The 23308-nt window shown below is 38.5% G+C and overlaps 1 protein-coding gene across 1 annotated transcript in view; it reads right to left on the bottom strand.

Annotated features, from left to right (window-relative positions):
• slc1a7b (solute carrier family 1 member 7b) overlaps positions 1–21998 on the bottom strand; it is a 35446-nt gene extending 13448 nt beyond the window's left edge. The window contains exons 1-3 of the mRNA XM_056378823.1: positions 21841–21998; positions 8370–8449; positions 3372–3587 (exon numbers count right to left, since the gene is read on the bottom strand). Coding sequence (XP_056234798.1) covers positions 3372–3587; positions 8370–8449; positions 21841–21981 — 437 coding nt within the window. The 5' untranslated portion in view covers positions 21982–21998. The remainder of the gene's footprint in view (positions 1–3371; positions 3588–8369; positions 8450–21840) is intronic.
• Positions 21999–23308: the final 1310 nt, after the last annotated feature.

Below are 23308 nucleotides of genomic sequence, written 5' to 3'. Positions count from 1 at the left end.
GAGGCTGTAGGATCTTCCAAACCTGCCATCATAAGCCACTTGAAATGTTTCTTGTATGAAGCACATGAAACATGAAGCCAAAGAAAACCAATAAGGCACAACAGTTTAAAAGCGTAAACCATCCATTTGTGTGCAAAAGACTACATAGGAAATATTACAATATGCAATATTACAGGTTTCCCAGAAATATGATAACATAACTTTTTAAAAGGACAATTTTTTTCCCCCAAATTTTGGCCCTAATACTCCATCATGGCATAAAGGGTGATGAGATGGTTTTCATATAAATGTTTTTCTGTTTCTGTTGTCAGACAACAGAACAAGTTTGAAATACTGACTGAAACGTGGCCCATTAAGACTACAAGTCAACGAACAGTCACTTCCAAGCTGGTCGATTGAATGAGAGGCATAGTGAGTTATGCCTGTGGAGGAAAAGCCCAGCTAACGTGCAAAACTGGTGACTGTCTTCTACAGAAAGTAGTTACGTTTTAACCAAAATCAGCTGCATTTTTTGCGAGGTGCTAGGAAAGAAGGTCACTAAAGTGGTCTGACAAGTTGGTAAATGTAACAACAAAGGCGCTAAGTTGGCAGCACTGCCTGTAAACACCTTTAAAACAAACATGCATTTGTGAACAAGTCCCACTGTTAGAGTTTATGCTGACTTTACCTGTTGATGCATTCAGTCTGCCTTCACAGCTCTGTAATGTCTGATTCATGGCCTGAACTAAGACTCACCCCAAGAGCCTCAAATAAAAATGTTTGGATTAGACAACCAAACAAATACTTACAGAGGCACAATGCAAGCTTAGCCTTAACAGTTCTGTTTACTGGTACTGGGCCTGAAAATCTGAGTAACATTTCCTGACAAAGAAGATTAAATGTTTAGTGGTCAACAATGATGTCATCCCCCAGTACAGGAACTGAAAAGCTTAAGACAACCAATATTTTTAATCCTGTCTCAGGTTTTGTGGCAAATCCAAACAGTCTATTAGATATAGTATGGTATAGTATATTGAGAACATAAAGCACTGACAGCAGTAAAGCAATAGAATAGCATATGAGGAACACATTATTTTTGCACAACAGAAAGCTGACCCACGGCTGCTGTGCCACCTGTAGTGTCGAGAGGTTTGGTGCATGTGGAGAGCTGCTGTTGTTTGTATTTTTGTTGACTACATGCCACAACTGTCAGAAATATTGACATGGGAACATGCTGTGCATACACCCATTTGTACTTTGTTCATATGGGGGTGTTAGATATGACAATGTGTGTGTGCTTTAAATATTTCAGTATATTTCCTGCATTTGAGTGGCTCCCCTCAGGGCGCCCCGGCTGTAGGACACAGAGGAGAAGGGCAACATTTGTCCCCAAAGCTGTTTCTGGTTTTGTTTTGCACCGTTATGGATTTTCTTTTTCCACTTATGTCATGTTTCTTTTTGTCTTTCTTAATGTATATACAGTTTTTCTTGCCACTAGTTGTGTGGTCTTATTTTGTATGTACTTTAATGTCTTCTCTATGTTCCCTTTAAATTGCTCCCTGGTGACAAATAAGAGTTCTCGAGTTGAATTGAATTGAATGGAGCTCAGCACTTACCATGATAGTTCATCCAAAACATGTTTAAAAACAGATCAGTGTGGAATATTTCAGGGAGTAATGGACCATGACGCAGCAGCCACAGTGAGCTGTTGGATGAAAAGCTGCAGGCAACAATCTGCACACCTTTAACGTCTCAGAGAGGTAACCGGCTTGTTTCACTGTGCATTGCTGTTTACTGACTCGAGCCCTGTGCAGCATAAAATCAGATCACAGTTGCTCACAGAATGATGAAAGAAGGCCCATTATTTCCCGACTTCTTTATTAAAACGACATGTTTGTTTTGCTGTTCCCAGAATTGGAACCAGCAGCTAATTAACAGTAACTACAAGCGTCGCCAAATCAACCAGGACTGAAATCAGCGAGATTGCCACAAAAATGTTGCATGTTAATCGTGTGGCTCTACAGCTCGGCATAGAGACATAGAGTTTGTGTTACAAACTGAATTTTAAAAACATGCATATTTACCAGACGGCAAGGATTTTATGACACAAGTTGCATTCTTTTGCTGCTGTCTCTCAAAAAGTCCCACAACTATGTGGAAGTGCAATTTTAAATTACTAGAGTACCCCTGCAAACCTATGATAATGTGATGCTGATGTGCAACAATAATGATGAAGTAAACCTTCAGATCCTCCACATTCCTCATTGGGACTCATTGCTGACATGCGTCTCTCTCTCTCCCTCAATTCATTTTCAATTCATTTCAGTTAGCTATTTCCAAAGTGTCAAGAATAATATGATTCAATAATAAGATGAAAAGAGAAATACATATATATATATATATATATATGCATAATGTAGAACCTTGAGATAGATGAGCTACAACAGCAGAAGTCAGTGCTTCCCTTTATGGCCACAATTTACCATCTTCTAATGTTTACTTCCAACAGGATAATGCACCATGTCACAAAGCAAAAGCCGTCTCAAACCGGCTTCATTAACATGACATGAGTTCAGCGAACTTCAATGACCTCCGCAGTCACCAGATCTGAGTCCAGTGGAACACCTTCGTGATGTGGTAAAACAGGAGATGGGCAGCATGAATGTGCAGCTGACAAATCTACTAATCTAATAAATCTACTTAATGATTCAACATGGAGCAGAACCTCAAAACCTTACACCTCATCCTCTTGTGAGCCCCTCCTGTGTTTCCGTCTTTACAGAACTCTATGCATCACCCTTAAACCTTGACAACACAAATCCCCTGATGCACAGAAATAATCTGTGTAAAGCTTTCAGTGTGCAGTTTTCCTGAGGATGGTGGCTCACTGCAGCCCTCCCATACCCTGTTTGTTCTCTGCTAAGTATCCTCCCCCTGATGTGACATTGCAGACCAGCTAACAACATCTGTGCTGAAGTGACTGATTAATGGAACAGAAACACTTGACATGGTGGATGTGGACTTCTTCTGATGAGATTCCCTTTAAGGTTAGAAAAACCCGACAGCATGTGCTTCATGTGGCAGCTGGTGACCATAGTGACACACCGACTACTTCATCTCTCCTTGCATCATAATCATTGTTATTATCATTATTATTATTATCATTGCATCATTATTACATCTATACGTATCAGTGTTATTGCCATCAGTCTGACAGTGCTTGAATACAACAATATGTGCAATAGTCAATGTCTCTCTCTGAATTTTGAATTGTTTGAATTGAATTAAATGCAAAACGTTCACATATTATGTTGGAATCATGAAGTAGGAGTCAGCTGTTGATGGTGCACACATGTAGGCTAATGTCACGACGGATATGACGGTGGTCTTACCGAATGAGGTCTAGCAGAGCATCAGCAGAGCTCATGATGGGCTTGCCACTGTCCTCAGAGTCCTCTTTCTGGGCTGCACCACCCGGGTGGATGATGGACACCATGATGATCCCCACTATCACGGCCACAAAGGTGGTCCACAGGTAATAAGACACTGTGATCAGACCAAGCCGGCTGGAACACTTGGCATCAAGGGCAGCCAGTCCTGACATCAAACTGGAAGAGGAAACATTAGTTAGACACAAATGTCATACGTTCTTTGAAAACCATGTAGTTCCAAAATATCAACTTGTCGGCACAAAACAAATACACTTAACAAGAGTTTTAGGAGGCTAAGAGTTTGGACAATATTGCCAACCTATAGAGAAAAATGCATCCCCACAATTTATCAAAAAAAAACCTAATCAAAAATGAACTTGGACATGCACTCAGTCTCACAACAAGGTTCATTTTGTAACTCTTCTGGAATTTTAAGTAATTTCACAATTTTTATTTTCACGAGCAATTTGCCCAAAAAAATTTCCACTTTGTTTCTGAGTATTTTCAGACGTTGGAACTTGCAGTGAGATTGTTTTCCTTACTGCTATTTCCAAGGCGGAGAATGATCACTACATTTACATGACAACATCATGCAGAGGAAGATCATTTAATATAATCAACCTCCATAACAATTACCAAATGGACGCTGTGGTGAGATTGTTTCTCAACAGCTATTTCCTTGGTCAAAAAAAGGTTAAAACCTTGGTTGGGCATTCATGATTAATTCAATCTTACTATTTTTTTTTTAAGATGTAAGGCACCGAACAAGTCCTCCAAACTGAATGACAAAATACATTATTTGTCCATGTCCCCGAGGATGACACAGAAAGGTTTTCTGATCTGCTGCGCCGATAAGCAGGAGAGCATTATTTGTCTGTTACAAATCACTGTGGAAAATGATCAAGCAACAACCTCCTGCCAACACCAAAGTTCCTGCAATTGAGGCTGGTTCCAAAAGAGTCAATCGCCATTGACCTCTATTTAAAAATGAACAACTTAAAAGCAGAAATGATAATGTTCACAGCCTGGTACAAAAAAAACCCAACAGTTTTGGTCTGAATTATATCTGTTAAATTTCATTAAGGCTTAAAGTTATGCATAATTGAGGGTGTGCTGCTTTTAGTGACAGGTTGAGGTATGCTCGCCACAAACTGGCATGCGCTGAGTCTATGCCAACACTATGGTTAAGGTTTGTTTAGGTTCAGATAAACAAAAAACCCTTACTTGGTTATGTTGAAGGAAAAGATCATGGCTTGAGTTAAAGTAAGTATAGTTAGTTAAAGGATACATTCTGGTTTGGGTTCAAGGGTTAGGTCAAAAACTCCCATGTTAAACTGTTAAACCTCACATGGGAGATACTTCGCTGTCACTCACTACAGTTCAACAGTTAATGGTGCAACTTTTACAACCAAGAGTCCAAGTGTAGTGTTGTCAAGGTTGCTAGGCGACAGGAGCTCTTATGAAGCACTTCACTGTAACTCACTCAGAAATGGGCCACCTTGAGAAAAGAAAAATACCTGCAACAGCGGCTTAGACCTGGAAATACACTTGTTGATGTCGCCCCCCTTCAGGCAAAGAGAGTAATAGCTACTACATTATAAACTTTTGCATTGATAATAGTGTGCCAGGATATTGTATACTCATGTAATTCACCTTGTGGCTGTAAAACACTAAATGTTCAGATTCGGACATTTAGTGTTTTAATTAAGTTAAGAATTAATTTAACCTTGTTTTTCTTGCAAAACATCTATGAACTGGGCATAACATGATGGTTGGACAAACTGGCCTATTCAAAGCCAATCATTTCCATAACACCCATGTGCACAGATCAGATATTCACCACCAAAGACAAAACTACTGTTATTGGATTTTTTTTTCTTTTCTGTGTTATTATGAAATTGTCAGAAACTCTGTTCATTTGTTATTTTGCATTTTCCTCAAGATAAGTTTTATCTGTTGCCTGTTTTTTATTCATTCATTCAATTTACTCTAGTTGTTTCCCACTCTTTGCACAATAAATAAACTAAAACAAGGTTCAAAGTGATTCTTTTATTAAATGTTATTGTTCAATCACATTTCAGACTACTGTCGGCTTCTTTAAGGCGGTGCTTTGTTTATCCTGAATATTTGCACATGGTCTACAAAGGCAAAGAATTCAGAGGGGAAGTCTGAACTGCTGCTGCTGCTTCTAATCTGTTAAGTTATTCATATGATTGATTCTCACTTCCTGAATGTTTTAGAAATAAGTGTGAGTGTTAGTAACCATGAGGAGAGACATCAGAGTTAATGGTGCACACACACACACACACACACACACACACACACACACGCACACACACACACACTCAAAACATCTGTTCTGTATGAATGATAGAATCTAACACAACATATGAAAGAGTGGGAACCATATCAGTTCATCAAAAGTCACCACTTATGTGAGCTCACTGTAGACATTGCCTGGATTCCTGGATTGTTATGTAATTCCTATTGCTAACATACTTGCATTGGTGCATAATTTATTAGTGATAATGTCATGCCTATGATTTATATACTTTCTAACCAGAATTTGACCAATTTGATCATTTAACCGATGATCCATGAGCTCCAGCTTCTTTCTTCATTATCAGCAGAATCCTGAAATCTAAGAAGCACCAGGGTTTCATTAAGAGACGAAGGCTGGTGACCTTATTACATCAGATGAGTCATCTCCATTGATACAGTATTTGCTGCCAGAAGCTGACTTTTGATAAATGAGGTGCATATGCACTAAAAAAATTAAGATATTTTACCAGTGAATTCGCTTTAATGGTTTTGTAATATTTATTTATATGCATGTGTTTTACTTGCATAGCGTTAATACAGTACTTCACTCCTGGAGGTACTAAAATCATCAGAAATATTAATGGATGCCACATTCTGGGATCTCTCTCCCCTCTCTCTTGAATTCAGTCATTGAACTCATTCACATGATTAAACTGCTTTTCATTTGGCATACAGTGAATGAGCTGCCTAATTAATAACTTAACTAGAATGCACTCAGTAGAGCACATACCTCTGCCAGTGCAAAACAACCCTACACACACACACACACACACACACACACACACACACACACACACACACAAACACACACTAGCTTATGATAGAAAAAAAGGAAATATGCCAGATTTTCATCATGATTCATTTATTATTTCCTGAGAACCTGAAAACCTGAAAATGTCAAAAAAAGGCTGTATCTCACAACGTTGAGGAAAGTGATAAAAAAGATTTCTTGGCTGATAGAGCCTGATTTTAATGCCTAATAGTGTTAATAATTTTTCAGCAGGTTGATAAAGATTCTATTATCATCTCAAGGTGTTTTATTTTTCCTGATACAAATACAACATACTGTGAAGATAAGGCATACACAGTGAGTAAAACACACACACACACACACACACACACACACACACACACATACACACACACACTTCCTTTTTGTGGCCTAAAGGTGCACAATGCTTAATACTCAAAAACCTGAACAACTTTAATGTTATCTCTAGATTTGAACCCAGATATACTGAGGCAACATAACTCTTAAACTTCCTGGTACTAATTGGCCGGGAATCGAAGAGCCTCGCAATTTTGTGCGTCAGCAAACAAGGCAGGGTCAATTCTGAAACGACAGTCAACACATTTTTCATAGAAATAAGTGGGGAGCAAAATCTATTTTATTGGAGAGGCAATGTTTTACACCTCCGTCCAATAATCCTTCCTTCCTCCCTTCTTCAAGGGCTTTCACGCAATGGAAGCTTAATGGTATTCACTCAGTAGGTGATCTGTATATAAACAATATCTTTGCCAGTTTTCAAAGGTTGCAGTAAAAGCACAACTTACAATCTTCTAAATTCTTTATGTACCTACAAGTGAGAAATTATATTAAACAACATCTACCAGACGTTATCACCTCAGAACCAGACACATTGGATCATTGTCTTAAGTTGCTTCCAAGCTCCAAAAGTTAATAGTGTTTTTGCATGACAAGTTTCAAAGCCTAAATTCTCCTCCCACAGTTAATATCAAGCAAGCATGGGAAAAGGAGCTGGGTGAGGAGATCTCTGGAGACATCTGGGAGGATAGTCCACAGTATATACACACTTGTTCGTCCAATGCTAGACACTGTCTAATACAATTCAAGGTACTGCATAGGTTGTACTATTCAGAAAGTAAACAGGAAGTAAGCTCTGCTGAAGGACCCCTGTTACATAGTTTGCTCTGCTGTTCAAAATTGACAAAATATTGGGAGGATATTTTCAACATCCTTTCCATTGTAGTGGGTAGGACACTGTATCATGGCCCCAAGTTGATTATACTGGGCACTTCAGAGTCACTGGACAACACTCAGGAAACCTCAGAAACACTTTATTGCCTATGAACCCAGAAACTTCCTCAACAACTCGCACTGAATCTGACTATGTCCATCCCCTTTATTTCAGCACTTGCACTTGTCTTACAGGATCTTGTTCGTTAGAGTGGATATGTTTGTGTTCTTGTCCTCTGTTCCACCATTTGTTCTTATTTTTGTTATAGAAAATGAAGCGACTGAAATGTATTATCTGTATCACCTATATGGCTGAAATTCCTTCAATAAAAATACATATGCCTAGGAGAGGGAATGTTTTTTTTTACCAAAGTGCCAGGTCTAAATGATCAGAGCAACCTGCTGATGTCTAGAAGCTGACACAATTATGTGCAGCGTTCCTCATCAGTCCAGTGACAAAAAGTGAGAATAGAAGTTGGCAGGTGGGTTAAAGATATGAGGGTTGTATACTGGTTTTATCATTATATCATATTATATTATATTATATTATATTATATTATATTATATTATATTATATTATATTATATTATATTATATTATATTATATTATATTATATTATATTATATCTTAATGAAGTGCTGGAGATAGTTGTCATTACCTGGACACGACGAGTGGGAGAATCAACATCTTCAACATCCTCATCAGCAGCTCCCCAGGAAACTGAAAATACTTCACCTCCTGCCAGGAAGAGAGAACAAGAAGAGATGGTAGCAGGTAATTTTAAGGAAGACGGCTTGAACTTTATTTTATCGAAGTAGCTGGCCTGAATGAGCCATTATTAGGATGTCTGGAGTACTTCCGGAGCTGGAAATGATCAAGGTGGCTGCAACATCACCAAGAGCAAAAAAAAAAAAAAAACCCATTACCCTACTTGATAAGAAAATGGCAAAGCTTGAATCATCTCTATTTTCCTTCATCTTTTTGATATTAAAGTGACATGGTCAGCCATTACTGTCATTTGGTTAGGTTTAGGTAAAAAAAAAAAATCTATGACTATGATGTTTCAGCTCAGTTCAACAGCTAACAGTACAACTGTTACAACCAAGGGTCTTATAACGTTACGTGCTGTCAAGGTTACTAGGCGACAGGAGCCGCTATGAAGTACTTTGCTGTAACTCACTCAGAAATGCGCCACCTTGAGGAAAGAACAGCAGCAGCAACTTAGACCTGGAAATGCACTTGTTGATGTCGCCCCCTTCAGGCAAAGAGAGTAATAGCTACTGCATTATGAACTTTTTCATTGATAATAGTGTGGGTTGTGCCATCTGAATATCAAGTAGATATTAGTTAGACAATTTCTTCTGTGAATTCAAAGGGTCAATGCTTAAAGGGGGTAGGTTCACATGTCCTAAAACAGTCCTCACATGCCCGTGTACTTTGAAAATGTTTGTGTGCTGAGGTTTTAGTGGTTCCTCCTGACCATACTGGACAACAAAGAGACCCATTCTTAGAGTGGGACAAAATACACAGTCCTCATTCTGTGCAAAAATGAACTCCAAATTTCAGCCAAATCTAATACAAAATGTAGCATCTGTCGAGTTGAGTTCGACAAATCAAATGAGTTTCTTCCAAATTTACAAGTATAATATGTCCTCTTTTGTCTGTCTCTCCGCGGCAGCTTAGCAGGGAAAGAATGAAAGCAGAGAGAGACAATTTCATAATAAAAAGACTGTGAATTTGTTAGATACCCACCACACAAAAATGTATGTATCTTTTCATTTTCTTCTTTTTTCATTCAGGTATAGAACTTAACACACTATTTTATTTATCTTTCAACATTTTGTCATTCTTTAAATTTTTTAATTTTCCTCGTCAGCACATCATGAAAAACTTTTATTTTTCTGTTTCATAAAAGAAGTGAGCTTTCCTTTTGATTTCTTTGTTACAGGACTTTGCTGTGGTCATTAAATGTCAGAAGTTGAATTTGTCATATCTGCCCCTTTCAGTGACTCTTTGATTGGACTGTTTATATTTTCTGTTTCATTATGATATTACTTACCTTGTGTGTCTGTTGGTTGTCTTACTTAGGTTCTTTGTTTGCTCATGATCCTGTGTTCTATTATCTCTGCCTCCCTTGTGTATTTAGTCTTTGTTCTCCCAATCATTGTGTTTTCAAGACAAACCTGTGTTTGGATTTTCTGGGTTTGTTCCTGTTTAGTGTCCTTGTTTTACCTTGAGCATCTGTTCCCATTTTGTTACCTGTGTTTGGATGTTTATGTTCCTGCTTACTTGCCTGTAAGCTTTGGACGTTCTCTTTTATAAAAGCATCTTCACCGCATCTACCTGCCTTTGCATTTGGGTCTTGATATCCTTTAAGTGTAACAAGATTTATACTTACAAGAGATTTCTGTTGGCAGCTATACGCACATAAGGTCTATTGTTACACATCTTTAAAATGTTAAACTACACAGCTGAGGACGACATCAAGAAAGTTGAAGAATCATCAGTAAGACTAGACAGGCTGTATTTTGTGATCTAGCAAAGCCATTTCCACTGCAAACTGACTCATTGGAGTTTAAAGTTGCAATAATAGATTTGTTTTGACATCTTGGCAGCAGAAGACTGGTATCACCAACCTGAAAAACATATTCCTAAAGCTGTTATGGTGAATGTGTTAACAAACAGTTGGTTAATTACACATCCAGTAGACACAGATAAGCAATAACATTTATTTGGAGACATGTTTCTCTATATCTGATGGATTTATACTGCAGAAGCCTATCTACTCTCTTTTTAGCAGTGTTATAGCCTCCACCAACACCTACAGGAAACATATGGCTAACGAGGTTTGCTCCATTACCTTTACCACTCTGGCCCGTAAACTGTACTGTTGTGATTCACTCTAACCACTCTGACGGCACCATTTTCGCCCACATCAGGCAGCTGTTTTCGAAGAAAAGCCTTTAAAATCCTACTGTGAATCACTGCTCAGGACCAGCAGACAAACACAGTTTAAAGGTAACTGGTGAACATAGAGGAGCAGTTAGAGATATTTCTAGATATTTCTCTCAGCAGCTGGTTAGGTTCAGATGGCCACAGAAACAACTCCAAATGAATGATAATGTTGCTCCGTAGCTGCTGGATGTGTCAACGAGAAACTATCTGCTAAAAAATGTGTAATATCGACTTAAAATGTGATGATATGTTGAGCTTGTGTTCATAAATTGTTTCCACTGCCCTCAGGTGACCATGAAAATCACTTCCTGTGGGTTAAAGTCATCTCCTACACCAGAGAGATAGAGGCAACTTAAACTGTGAAGTGTCAGACGTATAAATCCTCCTTTAGTGCTATCAAACACAATAAACAACGTAACAGGTGCATTATGGGGAAATCTAAACTAAGCAACTGATGGTGCTTCAATCTATGTTTGCTAAAAGTCCAGTGGCTATAGTCACATTCACATAAATAAAGAATATATTTATGGGGTAGGTGATTCTTTTGAGACAGTTTGGCTGAGAGTGAAAGTGGTTAAACTCCGGGTCACATCGGGTTACATCCTGTAGGGAAAAAGGTATTGATGGCATCTTTTAGCGTACATCCACTGACCTGGCAGTGTTTTACAGAGCTTGTATTTAATTGTATTCAAAAATTAAGCCGATCGTTAATCAACGATGTACTGTAATATATACACCTGAGGTAATTTTCATGTTTTAGCTTTGCAGAGAGAACCATCTGCTTTTCTTTATGTAAGGTGTGTGGGAGAGAGAGCCAAAATGTTTTTTGGAATGAAACACTGTCTCATTATTGCTGTCCCATCAATTTCGCGAAAATGTAGTGTTAGAGACCTCAACGAAAGTGCTGTCCTGCATTAATCCTTCAAAATGACTGATGAGTTACAATAATAAAAATGCCTCCTTTGATTGGCCTATTGACAGAAGCATATCCAGACTCCATTCACCCTCTTCTGTCCCTTGTTCATTTGTGATGCTTGATTTTGCAACATGCAGCATTTGCTACAAGTTTAGTATATTAATCTGAAAAAAGCCGGATTTAACAAAATATATTGTTAAAAAAATATCAAGTGATTTGAACTGCTTCAAATGCATGCAAGCAATTAAGCAAAATACTTAAACATGTACATAAACACTCGGCTCGGTTTCTGAATACAGGCATTTCTCTGCGGACTGAGCGCTTTGTTACATTCACTGTATTAATTCAGAACTTACACCTGTTTTATAATTGAAAGGACATGGAAATCTCACTTTATACAGTATGGGACCCTTAAGCAGGACATATGGTTTAAGGGGGAAATATGCACATTTTTATCTGGATGCACAGCACAAAATCAACATACGACTGCATGACAGGGGAGAAAGAAGAAGTTGATAGATAAGGCAAGAAATCCCTTCCCACTGATTCTGAGACACTCCCACAGCAAGATAACAAGCGATTAAAAACTAAACTTTTTTGTTTATTCCAGTCATAGGCTGTTACTCAATACACTGTGTGCTCTGCCAGAGACTTGAGGAGTTAGAAGCCAGGAGAGCAGCCATAAAACATCACACACAAACAACCAGTGCTACATACACAAGGTCCAGGAGTTGTGGGTGACAGTTTGGCAGAGGTCTGCAGATCTCACAGGTTTTTTTTTTGTGTATTTACCTCTGTGTCCACTGGGCTTAACACTGGCCTCTATCTCGGGCTGCAGAGGACAGCTGTTTTCTGTCACATGTACATTTTCCATCCCCTGCAGCCAGACCTCATATCTCCACTCTGTCAAAATCTGGCAGGCTGTGGATCAGGAGTTTGAAAAAGCTCCGTTCCTCCCAAGTCATCACTATAGTCATGGTATGGTTTTAGGGGATCCACTTAGGGGAAGCACTTGGTTAAAGTTAGTTAAAGTTATAGTTAATGAAAGAACATGAGCTTGGTTAAACACTAAAAAAAGTGCTAACCTAGTGCAACCAGGTCATGTATTTCCCTCAGGAGTTAGTAGAGACCAAAAACAGAGCTAGAGGCAGAGTGGATATTGATCTCACAGTCTCCAGGTGAACAGAAACTCCAAATGAATGTTAATGTTACTCTCTGGATGTGTAACTAAGCAACTGTTTGATAACAAGTTAACCCTCCTGTTGTGTTCAAAAAAGGGTTTATACCCATAGTGTTCTAATTATCATCCAAGTAACTTATTATTAATACATAACCATACTTACTTTGATATTTTATGTACTTTAGAACTAATTTAACTTACATGTTTTTCATTTAAAATAGGCACAATTGATCTATTTTATTCCGTATGATGAACAGAGCAGCAGAGCAGACTGTGTGTGTGTGTGTGTGTGTGTGTGTGTGTGTGTGTGTGTGTGTGTGTGTGTGTGTGTGTGTGTGTTCATAGATTTTAGTTTAATAGATTTCAATAACATCACTGGAAACTGTGAGCACAGATTACAAGCTCACACTCATGTAAACTGTTGCACTTCTACTCCACAAATGGAACCAGTGTGAGGAACTGACAGGCCATGGGAAAGAGCTGGTTGATGGAAACACTAATGTATGTGTTACTCCTGCAGCCACCAGAAGAAGGAAGTAGGAGAACAATAAACTGAGCCAAATTCAGACAAAACCTTGAAGACAACTACTGCAGAGTGGATGGTAGCTCCATAGATAAACTGTGGCATCTAAGAGGGAAATGATGTCCTAATGTGACCCAAAACAAACAGCTAAAGTGACTCAATGGCTTTCAAAAGTGTCAGCGTGTCCTGCAAAAGTCCAAACTTAATCCCAGTGAAAATCTGTAGGATGATGTGAGGAAAACACTAAAAGGGCATTACCCATTAACCAAGCAAGCAAATTGGAAGGAATACATTCAGACAGGAGCCAGAAATACTTCAGGAAAAAAAGGAAAAGTCTTACACACTGTTGCTTTGCCTCTGCAGTTACATGGCAGCAGGTAACAAAGTCATTATGTTTACAAGTATGAAAGTCTCAAGTCAAGTCCAGGTGCAGAACTAAGTTCTTCTGGAGTTATAGGAACAGAGTCAATGTTGGACTAAATTTCATGCTGGCCTCACATCAGTTCAAATTAAACATTACTAATTGCTAATCTACATTAAAGACATCTTAATGATAGTCCTTTGATAACTTGAGCTCAACTTAATCAACCATTCTTTATTGAATGCTGTTGGAAGTTGTCGTATTTCCATTTGTGATTTTCTCAGTGTTGCAATCCATTTTTTGTTGATCACAGCTCAGCTTTTATATTTGAATCTGATAATTGCAGGTAAAATATATCTCTCGTCAAGAAAATAAAGAACTGATTCTCTAAACGGCTCTTTTTTTTAACAACCTAATCCTTTATTGGGTAGAGTATCAAGTAATCGCTGATGTCCAAAGGAAATCACTAGTTATTATTAAAGTCATGTCAAGTCTTTTTTTTTTTTTTTTCCAATTTTGTCAGTTGACACATGTGCAACATCTGTGTGTAGCAGGCAGAGCTGTATGGAGAAGTTTTTCTGTTGCTGCTGTTGTCATTAAGACTGTAGTAATGTATAATGATCTCACAGTCATCTTACCTGTTATCATTGTAAAAGCCTGGACGAAGTCAGGAAGTCTAAACCTTCGATGAGAAATCTTAGTCACTTATTTCCAGTAAAATAGGACGAGCAAGAGGCAACAACTATGACTAATAGGCTGACACAGAACCTGCAGTGTCTATCTGCTGATTAATAAACATTTAAAAGTTGTGTATTGTATATCGCTGATGGAAGTTAAGTGTGAGGTTAGGGATGTCAGGGAGGAGGGTGGATTGAGGGGCTGCAGGGCGAGGCTGGTGCATAATGTCAGCTAAAGAGCTTTTCAGTTGGGCATTAAGCAGAGAGAGCTTAGTTTGCTGTATAAGAGCAGGATCAGCACACAAATACAGCAGAGAAGGTTTGTTTCTGCTCTGCTCATCTTGCACTTATGCATATGGGTCGGTGTGTATCTGCCCGTGTGTGTGTGTGTGTGTTGTATGTGGTGCATGGGGCAAGTGCAGCTGTTTCCAAAGGACCAGCAAGATAGATGCAGTCTGACAGGTTTTATCAGCGTGAAACAATATGAAACATCAGAATATAAACTACAATATTCTTCCTCATACAAATTAAAAGTTGTAAGTAATTAAAACTTCGGTATACACTTGGGCTTACGCTGTCTGGCATGACCAGTAGCTTATAATGTTTGCTAATGTTAGCAACCTTTTCATAGATATTGCTGTACAACTAACATTACTGAGTCAGGTCACTAACTTCATCACTGCTACTGTTACACAAGGGTTTGATTATCTTCATTGTTCCATAAATGTCACTTGAGGCCACCATAACACACTCAAATAAAAGCTGTGTTTGTGTTCTTTAAAAATATTGGAAAATATAAACATAAAAATTGTTGTGTTGACGTGAAATACAGTGGCACTTCTTTTCTTTACACTTTATAAAATTGTATAATACAGAAGCTGTTGATTTAACATGTTGAATGGATTCAGTGAGCTTTCTGTTATGAGTTATGGTCATATAAAATAATGAAAATAATGGCACATGCCATATATACCTTTTTGTTGAACAGCAGCCATGACTATCATGGGATAACGGTGAATGCTATGACATTTAACATAAGCAGGTAGGATACATAGAGTCAGTGAACTGACTATAAAGTCTGGTAACACAATCTTCCCTAAGCTGGCCGTACCAGACCAAGTAAGGCTGTAGCAGTAAAATCCCTCAGCGTATTGAACTGAACAGTGAGAAGTGAGCATTTTATAATCCTAATTAATCATTTTCATTTTTTTAAAGAAAGAATATGTCAATTTTTTTCCCACATTCTTCCTCTAATTTTCCTAAACCAGCTTTGAAAACTTTCTTTTGTTATTCTCATTGGTAAAACTGTGTTACACTTTCTTAAGCCAAACCACTAACGCTGATGCGGCTGCTTATGTAATCTGTGTGTCTCACAGACTTCATACTCTCCATGTAGCAATGCAAAGAGAGATTAATTTCAAGACAATGCATCTTTCACGCACAGCCAACAATAGTTTCAGGTGAAAGCTGCGCTCTCTCCACACCACAAAATAATCACATAGCTATATTCTTTCAATATAGTAATGGTTTGACCTCAATTACTGTTTGCCAACAAGAAAACAACTACTGCCACGATCATGAATCTTGCAATCCTCCAGTGTATAATTTGCAATTCTAATTTATTTCGAACAGTTTTACAAAATAATGGCTTACAGCTCCATGACAACTGAGCCAACCATAGGTGATGGCGGAAATCTAAGGTCTGGTCAGGGGATTCATTATTTATCAGTGAGGCTATGGAGTCTGTATGTACAGTTCGAATAAACAAAGATAGGAGTGGATGTGTGGCTAGAGACAATAGCTGAGTAACTACACATCTCACATCTCAACACATATACAACACTAAAATACCTATAAAAAGCTGCCTCTTCCATGCCAGCTTGACTGAGTGAAAGTGTGTTGATGCTCTTTGGTTTTCTTGCAGGGTTACATTTTCAAGGCTGGGTGCTGAGGTCCTTTCTCTGGCTGCACATACTGCTAACATTGTTATCAGCTCAGAAGAACTGCAGTATCCTGTCACAGTAGATCTCCCTGCTGTTCTGACGCTTTCTCTCGACACCTTCCTCCACTCTCTCATTTTCACCAGTTTCTGGTTCCTATTGATAAGACTGTGTGCTGATAAAATGGTACATTTTTGGTTTTATGCTGCTGGAGTGCAAAAGCAAACTGGAAAGCAATTGAGGAAATGTATTTCTCCTGAGTGAACAGAAGATTTCTATTCCACTTACTGACACTGTTGGACAGGATCAGCAAGAGAATAGGAGCAAAAGCAGCTGAACAAAGTTCTGACAGGATTATATGCGTCAAATTATTTCTGTAATTTCTTGCTGAGGCTGGACCGACAGTGGACCTGTTGTGATTTTAAATTTAGTCCAAGTCTTGCACTGCCTAACTGCTGGCCATTCCAAGGTCTAGGTTAAAAACCAAAGGAGACAGGGCCCTTGCTGTCAGGGCCCCTAAACTTTGGAACAATTTGCCAGAGGAGATCAGATTCACAGAGTCAGTTCCCCGTTTCATCTAATTTCTTAAGACACATTTATATAAAAAAGGTTTTATTGTGTGATGTCTTTTGAATAACGTTTACATTTTATTTTGATTTGTTTGGATCTTTTATATTTGACTCATGTGGAGCACTTACTTGTATTAAAAAGTGCCATACAAAAAAAGTATTATTGTTATTATTATTATTGTTATTATTATTATCATTATTACGTAAACTCCACCCACTGATGACTGCATGCAGTCAAAAGCTCAGAATTGGACCTTGAGTTAAGATTCATTTATCAAAGTACATTTCCAAACACATCCAAGGTCACGTAAAGATAATATAACATGAGCATATTTGACAGAAAAAAATGACAATGTGGTTATTGCACTAAAACTGCACTATTATACTAAAAACACATGAGAGCTGCAGAGCAGAAGTCAGAGTTGAATTAGTTCAACTGTAAAATACCAATGCACCCAGGAGGAGGCTGGTCATATGTAGCTGAATTAATTTGAAGGTCCCATATTTTACACTACACAGTGTTTTAGTAGAAGTGTTGATATCCATAAGAAGATATATGCATGGTTTTAAGTAGCAAAAACCTTTTCAGTGTAGTGTAGTTTTACATCTCCTCTCTCAAACTTCTCTCCGGAGCTCTAGTGACAACAGGTCGGTCAGCCAATCAGAAGAGAGGTTCTGATCCTCTCTTCTGATTGGCTGACTGTTTTCTGACTAATTGAATAACAAAATAGCAAGTTTCAGGTAAACACTCAGAGTAACCAAATCCTGCAAGGCTGGACAGTGGGTTCAGGTGAGCAGGGCTTGGGGTGGTGACTGCTTTGTTGTGACATCACAAAGTTACTGAAATGTTCTTCTACAGTTCTAATAAGAATTTACATTCAAGGTAGCATTGTTGTATGTGCTCATCATGCAAACAACACCTACACATAACTAGATTGTGTTCTTGTAATCCATCAGCAAAACCTTGAATAACTGGTATTATTTCTTAAGAATACTCAACTTCAGCTTTGTTTGGTACATTTCTCTCACTGAAAACCCCACTGTAAACAGATGAGAGTTCAACCCAGCTTGAAAACAATGTCATCTGAAAAAAAAACAGCCCAAAACAATCTTAAATACCATAATTGCTTTTAGAGCAGCTGCAGTGGAGGTTGTATGGGCTTGCTAATGCCCGCTTCGGACTGCCCATGTTCAAATGATGTTTGGTTTGGGTGGAACAGAGACTCAACGGAACAAACAAATCTATTCTTGTTGCTGAAGGACAAAACAGATTTTTGTTTTTCTATGGAAATCTTTTCATTTGGGTTCTCAAGTTTGGACTTTTTGTGCTCTAAAAGAACCGTACGTTGCAGAGGTCTGCTTATGATATTTAGTTTTAGCTACTGCAAATACACCAGCTGTACTAGCAATACAAATTTATAAATGAAAGTTTGTCTAAAAAAAAGCCATTGTTTGGGAAATGTAGGATCCACCATTTTTTAGAGGTTAACTTGTAGAAGGGACTAAAACTTGGTATGTTTTGGCTACTGTTATATTGATTTTGGCAATTGTTCCTATAAATCTGTCTTTCAGAAGCTCAGCAAAATTATGGAAGTGTAACAGAAAGTATGTATGTGTGCCTAAAGAGTTTTAAAGGAGCTATTTGTAAGCTTTGTTACTGCTATATAGCTTAATTAGCATTAACAGCTGTTTACTTCTAGAAGATATGTTGCATGTTCAGCATCAAACTTCATTCCTTTACTCACCAAGAGCTGACTCCAGCTAATGCTAATGTTAACTCTTGTCTCTATCATGTGTTTTCTTCTAATGAAGTAAGCATGCTAACCAGCTAGCCCCGGCCCATCTCGTCACTTTCTGACAGCGACTCAATTTGGCTTTCAATCTGCCTGTATCTGATGTAGCGGAGGGTTGAGAAGATGATGTATTCTTCTAATTGTTTGACTGTTGTCGATAAAGTCTTTTCTGTGGACCCCAGCTACCAAGGTAAAGAAATAAACAAATATGCTTCCAGTTTTTAAAGTAGAAACTTTTCAAGCAGTAGCCTAACACTTAAGTACTTTACAGCAAAGTTCATTTGTTTGTGCATACAGACAAATAGAAATGCATTATACAATCAGTTTCCCCCTTTCCACAACAGTCTAATTCTATCCAATGGAATTGTTCTGCCATAAAATCTATTTTTACAATACCTGTATTTTTCAGTTTTTGTTGACAAGGTCATCAAAATTTAAAAAGGGAATACTTGTCTTGTTCTCTGCAACGCATAACACAACAATGTCTCAAAGCACATGTGCGCAAGTACATAAATCATACATACAAACCTATATAAAATGAATGAGACAGGGTGATGAAAACAGTGATTACAGTAATAAATCCAGGTATAGTAATGTGTGATAGAAGACACTAGTTCTAGTACTAATGTGCTTGACTCTGCTGTACTCTATTGTACCCAGAGGTTTCTCTAGTATTCCTCCCCAGAAAACACTTCTCAATATGATGAAGTCCAATGAATTGCAGTAAGTAGTAGTAGTAAAGGGACCACCGAGTGTGTAACATGTTAAATGTCTATAATCTGCCTTCATATCATAGCTTTCTAAATCAAACATGCAGAAGTCACTGTCCTGTCTGTATGTGGGTGACAACACTGTTGCTGCTATCAGTCACTAAAAGCTAAAAGCAGCCACAACTCTGATCTTCAAATATATATATGTTCATATTACTGTGGAAGGTTCACCACACTTTCCTCATGTGTTTATATTGTGTAGTTCTAGTCCTGTACTCATTATACACTGATTTTTAACCATTGAATAGTATATATATATATATATATATATATATATATATATATATATATATATATATATCTGTCCCCCCTCATGACGTTTTTATACATGCAGGGTTCTATGTAGACTTTCCATATTCAACAATAATCGTATCTGTTGTTATTTGTCCCAGTCTTTATCCCTCTGACTGGGAAATCTGCAGCTGATGGTGTGACTCTACAGACCCTTCTAATACCATAATCCAGATTTATGTCATAGATTCAACCATACAGTTCCACTCAGCGTGCTCTTGTTTAACATGCGTCTGTGAGTCTGTGAATCACGTCATTTGTCCATGTTTAAATTTGGTCTAATCTTTTATCATTTAGCTCCTGCGCAGTCTGATTTCTCCCCAGAAATAAGTCAAGTTTTATTATGTGACCCTACTAATGCCAGGCACACACTCAAACAGATTGCCTCTACTTCCTCTCTCAGCTCTTAGCCCAGAGTGTCTATAAATTGTCAGATAACACAAAGGTCTGCTCCTCCTGTGTGACTTGTAATGCGTCCCACTGACAGGCACTCTTATCTGATGCACAATTAGGCAAGGCATTTGCTTGATTGGATTGTAATCCCCTATTGTGAAAGTAAAGGAGTCACAGGCTATTTTTAGGCCTATTTGGTAATATGACAAAGCTTTAATCAGAGGGGTGATGGGAAATAAAAGGCTGCATTTTTGTTTATGGACCCCCTGCACAAAGCTGATTGCTGCCTGAATTTGAAGTGTTACAGTGCCACATGTATTTACTGTAAGCTCGGGGGTTTGTTCTTACAGCCTGGATTTGTGTATTGATATTTTCTGCAACTGTCATTAAATAGACTACATCACCAGACACACCACCCATCAAACACCAATCAAAGCCAGTTTCAGGTTGTGTATTCCTATTTAGTTCAAAGGTCAGCGGGTGTATAAAAACACTGCTCACTAAATTAAGTTTAAAAGTTTTGCTCATCTGTCTGAACTGAGCTCATTGACTTTAGCTACACCACCAGCAAAGGAAGTTTTTTTATTTGAATATAATAAAAACATGTGAATGCAAGTAAACTCAAAGCTGAAGAAAAATTAATATTGAGTACTGAGTAAAGGATGGAAAGATCATAGTGATTCAACTCTGATTCAAACCATTACAGTTTTCCCCAGTCGCTCCCCTTCATTTCCCCTGTGTAGCTTTAAAGCTGGAAAAATAATCTCGCCTCACACTGTTTGACCTTGTCATATACTGTATAATCTGGATCTGCTGGTTTCAACGTTTTGAAGCTATATGATGTTTACACAAACACAAAAATTTCCTCAGTTTCCTATGATTGTACAATTCCATCAAATAGAAATATTCCGGATATCTTGTGAATCATTTAGACACATTTTCCCAAAGGTCAGACTCATATTCTTGTTATTTTTGGAAAGTTTAGGGTCTCCACTAGAATTTGAAATAAATTTCTGAAAGAGTCTGAACTGTATTACAATGCAACAATAACATACTGTCAATATGATCTTGTGATATATTATTTAAGCACATTTTAATTCTATAATTTGTTTTTCATGACATTAATGGAAATCTGCCCGAATTCATTAGATTAATACTGATGCATTAATGTGTAAGCAGCATTTTACTGTCATAGCTGATCATGGTGGAGCTAGTTTAACTACTTTATTTACAGTCTGATGGTTTCGTTCTTTTGTCCAGTGGTTTCCAACCTACAGTTTAGGCCCCTTACAAAGGGCCACAAGATAAATCTGGGGCATTGTGAGAAAAAGGTAAGAGAGAGAAAGGGCGACAGAAACAAAGTTCTGCAACACCAATTTATTGTCATGTTTGTGACTTTTCCATTTAAATAAAAGCATGAGAAAAATCTAGAGGGGAAATGTCTCTCTGGTGGAACTGCTAGCAACTCATAGATGTCTGAATTGAGACAGGGGCCCAGACATGACACAAAATTAAAATACGCAGTCATGTCCTTTTGAAAAATGAACACTATACACGAAATGACCACAATTCACAGAGGTCGATTCTAATACAAGGCCTAGTGCCAGTGGGAAATTGTGCAGTAAAGCATGAGACGGGATGAGAAGAAGCACTCAGCCTCTAACACCTGGAGTTTTACACTGAAGGAACAGACTTTCTCCTAAACCCTCTCTTCTGCCTGCATGACGTCACACACGAGTGAACGTGAACAGACAGACTGACCTGCTCTGTGAGACGCCGCGTCCTCAGGAAGAATCCCAAAAGACACCCGATGACCACAGCCATCACCGACATGATGAGGAGCCCGTTCTGTTTGCAGACATTCTTCACCCTCACCCACACTGCGTCCAAAGCCACGGCCATCGTGAATCACTTGTCCCGTGTCCTCTCAGCAACCCATAAATGTAGCCAACCCAAGAGCCTTAAAATCCAGGTGTAAGGATGAAAACAGATTTAAAAAAAAAAAAAAAAAAAAAGAGAGAGAATGAAGAAAAACTCCAGGACAGGATGGGATGTTTTTGCGAAATATCCAATCCTCTGTGATGTTTTACAGCTCCTTCGGGCTCAGCATCCCTCTTGTCCTCTTGCTACGGCAATCTGCACTAAGCTAAGAAGATCCTCTCACTTTCCAGGCATCCCCTCCCACCCTGCTCCACCCATCAGTGGCCCTGTGAGTGCTGACCCACTGTCAGGGGGATGGAACAGCTGGCAACCATGTCCCTGGGGGTTAACATCCCCAATCCTGTTAGACCGCTACTGTATTAAACAGGTCTGAGGCTGGATTAAAGATCCATGAACAATTTGACAAAGGTTAGCAGAGTGGAGCAACCTAAAAGGCCTCCTGAACATGGTAGAATGACAAGAAAAGAGAGGATGCTTGAGATTTTTATAAAAGATAGTTCTTTTCACATAACAGCAACTCAATATAATGATAATAGAACATATATATTGGCCAAGGTCAGATCAAAAGCAAGTTTGCACCTATTAAGTCTCCAACAATAACAATTTCACTTAACGTGGTTGACAGCTTCATCCTAACATTTCTCCATGTGCGTTCGTTTTGACAGCCCATTATCCTCAGGAATCTCGTCCATATCGGATTTTCCTTCAATGCAGTGAAACGGAAGTAGAGTGCATTTAATGTTGCAGGAGTGTGGAGGTTTGGGTGATGGATTATCATTAACAAAGTAGGTGGCTGATCCTAACCGTGGACAAACAGGGTGCAAAGCCCAGACATGCAAATGGGATTTCACACGTGTTTGATCAAGAAGTTCACACTAAAGGCAGGAGTCAAATAAAGAATACACACACTGTGGTAATAGCTACCAGCAATTTTAATAGAAAATAGTAAGGTGTTACATGCCCAAGACTGACATTGGACACGGAACATATGACTATACTACTTGAAGTTGTTTGTGTCCTCTCTATAGAGGCATGCCCCATCCCCCATGTGGGAGGCTCAGACAGTGTTGTCCAGCTCTGCTCTGATTGGTTCAGCCTGAGGGACATTTGACATTGCCTGACTAAGATCCCCATAGATCAAAAAATTCCTTTATTAAAAAATACTGGGAGCTATCAGCACAGTGTGTGGATCCTTTTTCTGACTCTTGCCTTTAGCCTGATCCTAACCATACCTTAAGTATAGCTTATTTGCCATAATAATTATCTATCCCTGTCCATAGTGTAGTCG

Source organism: Seriola aureovittata, chromosome 6, assembly GCF_021018895.1.
Source record: "Seriola aureovittata isolate HTS-2021-v1 ecotype China chromosome 6, ASM2101889v1, whole genome shotgun sequence".
NCBI classification, from domain to species: Eukaryota; Metazoa; Chordata; class Actinopteri; order Carangiformes; family Carangidae; genus Seriola; species Seriola aureovittata.
Note: the sequence above shows the minus strand (reverse complement) of the source record. Positions and strands in the feature narration are given on the sequence as shown.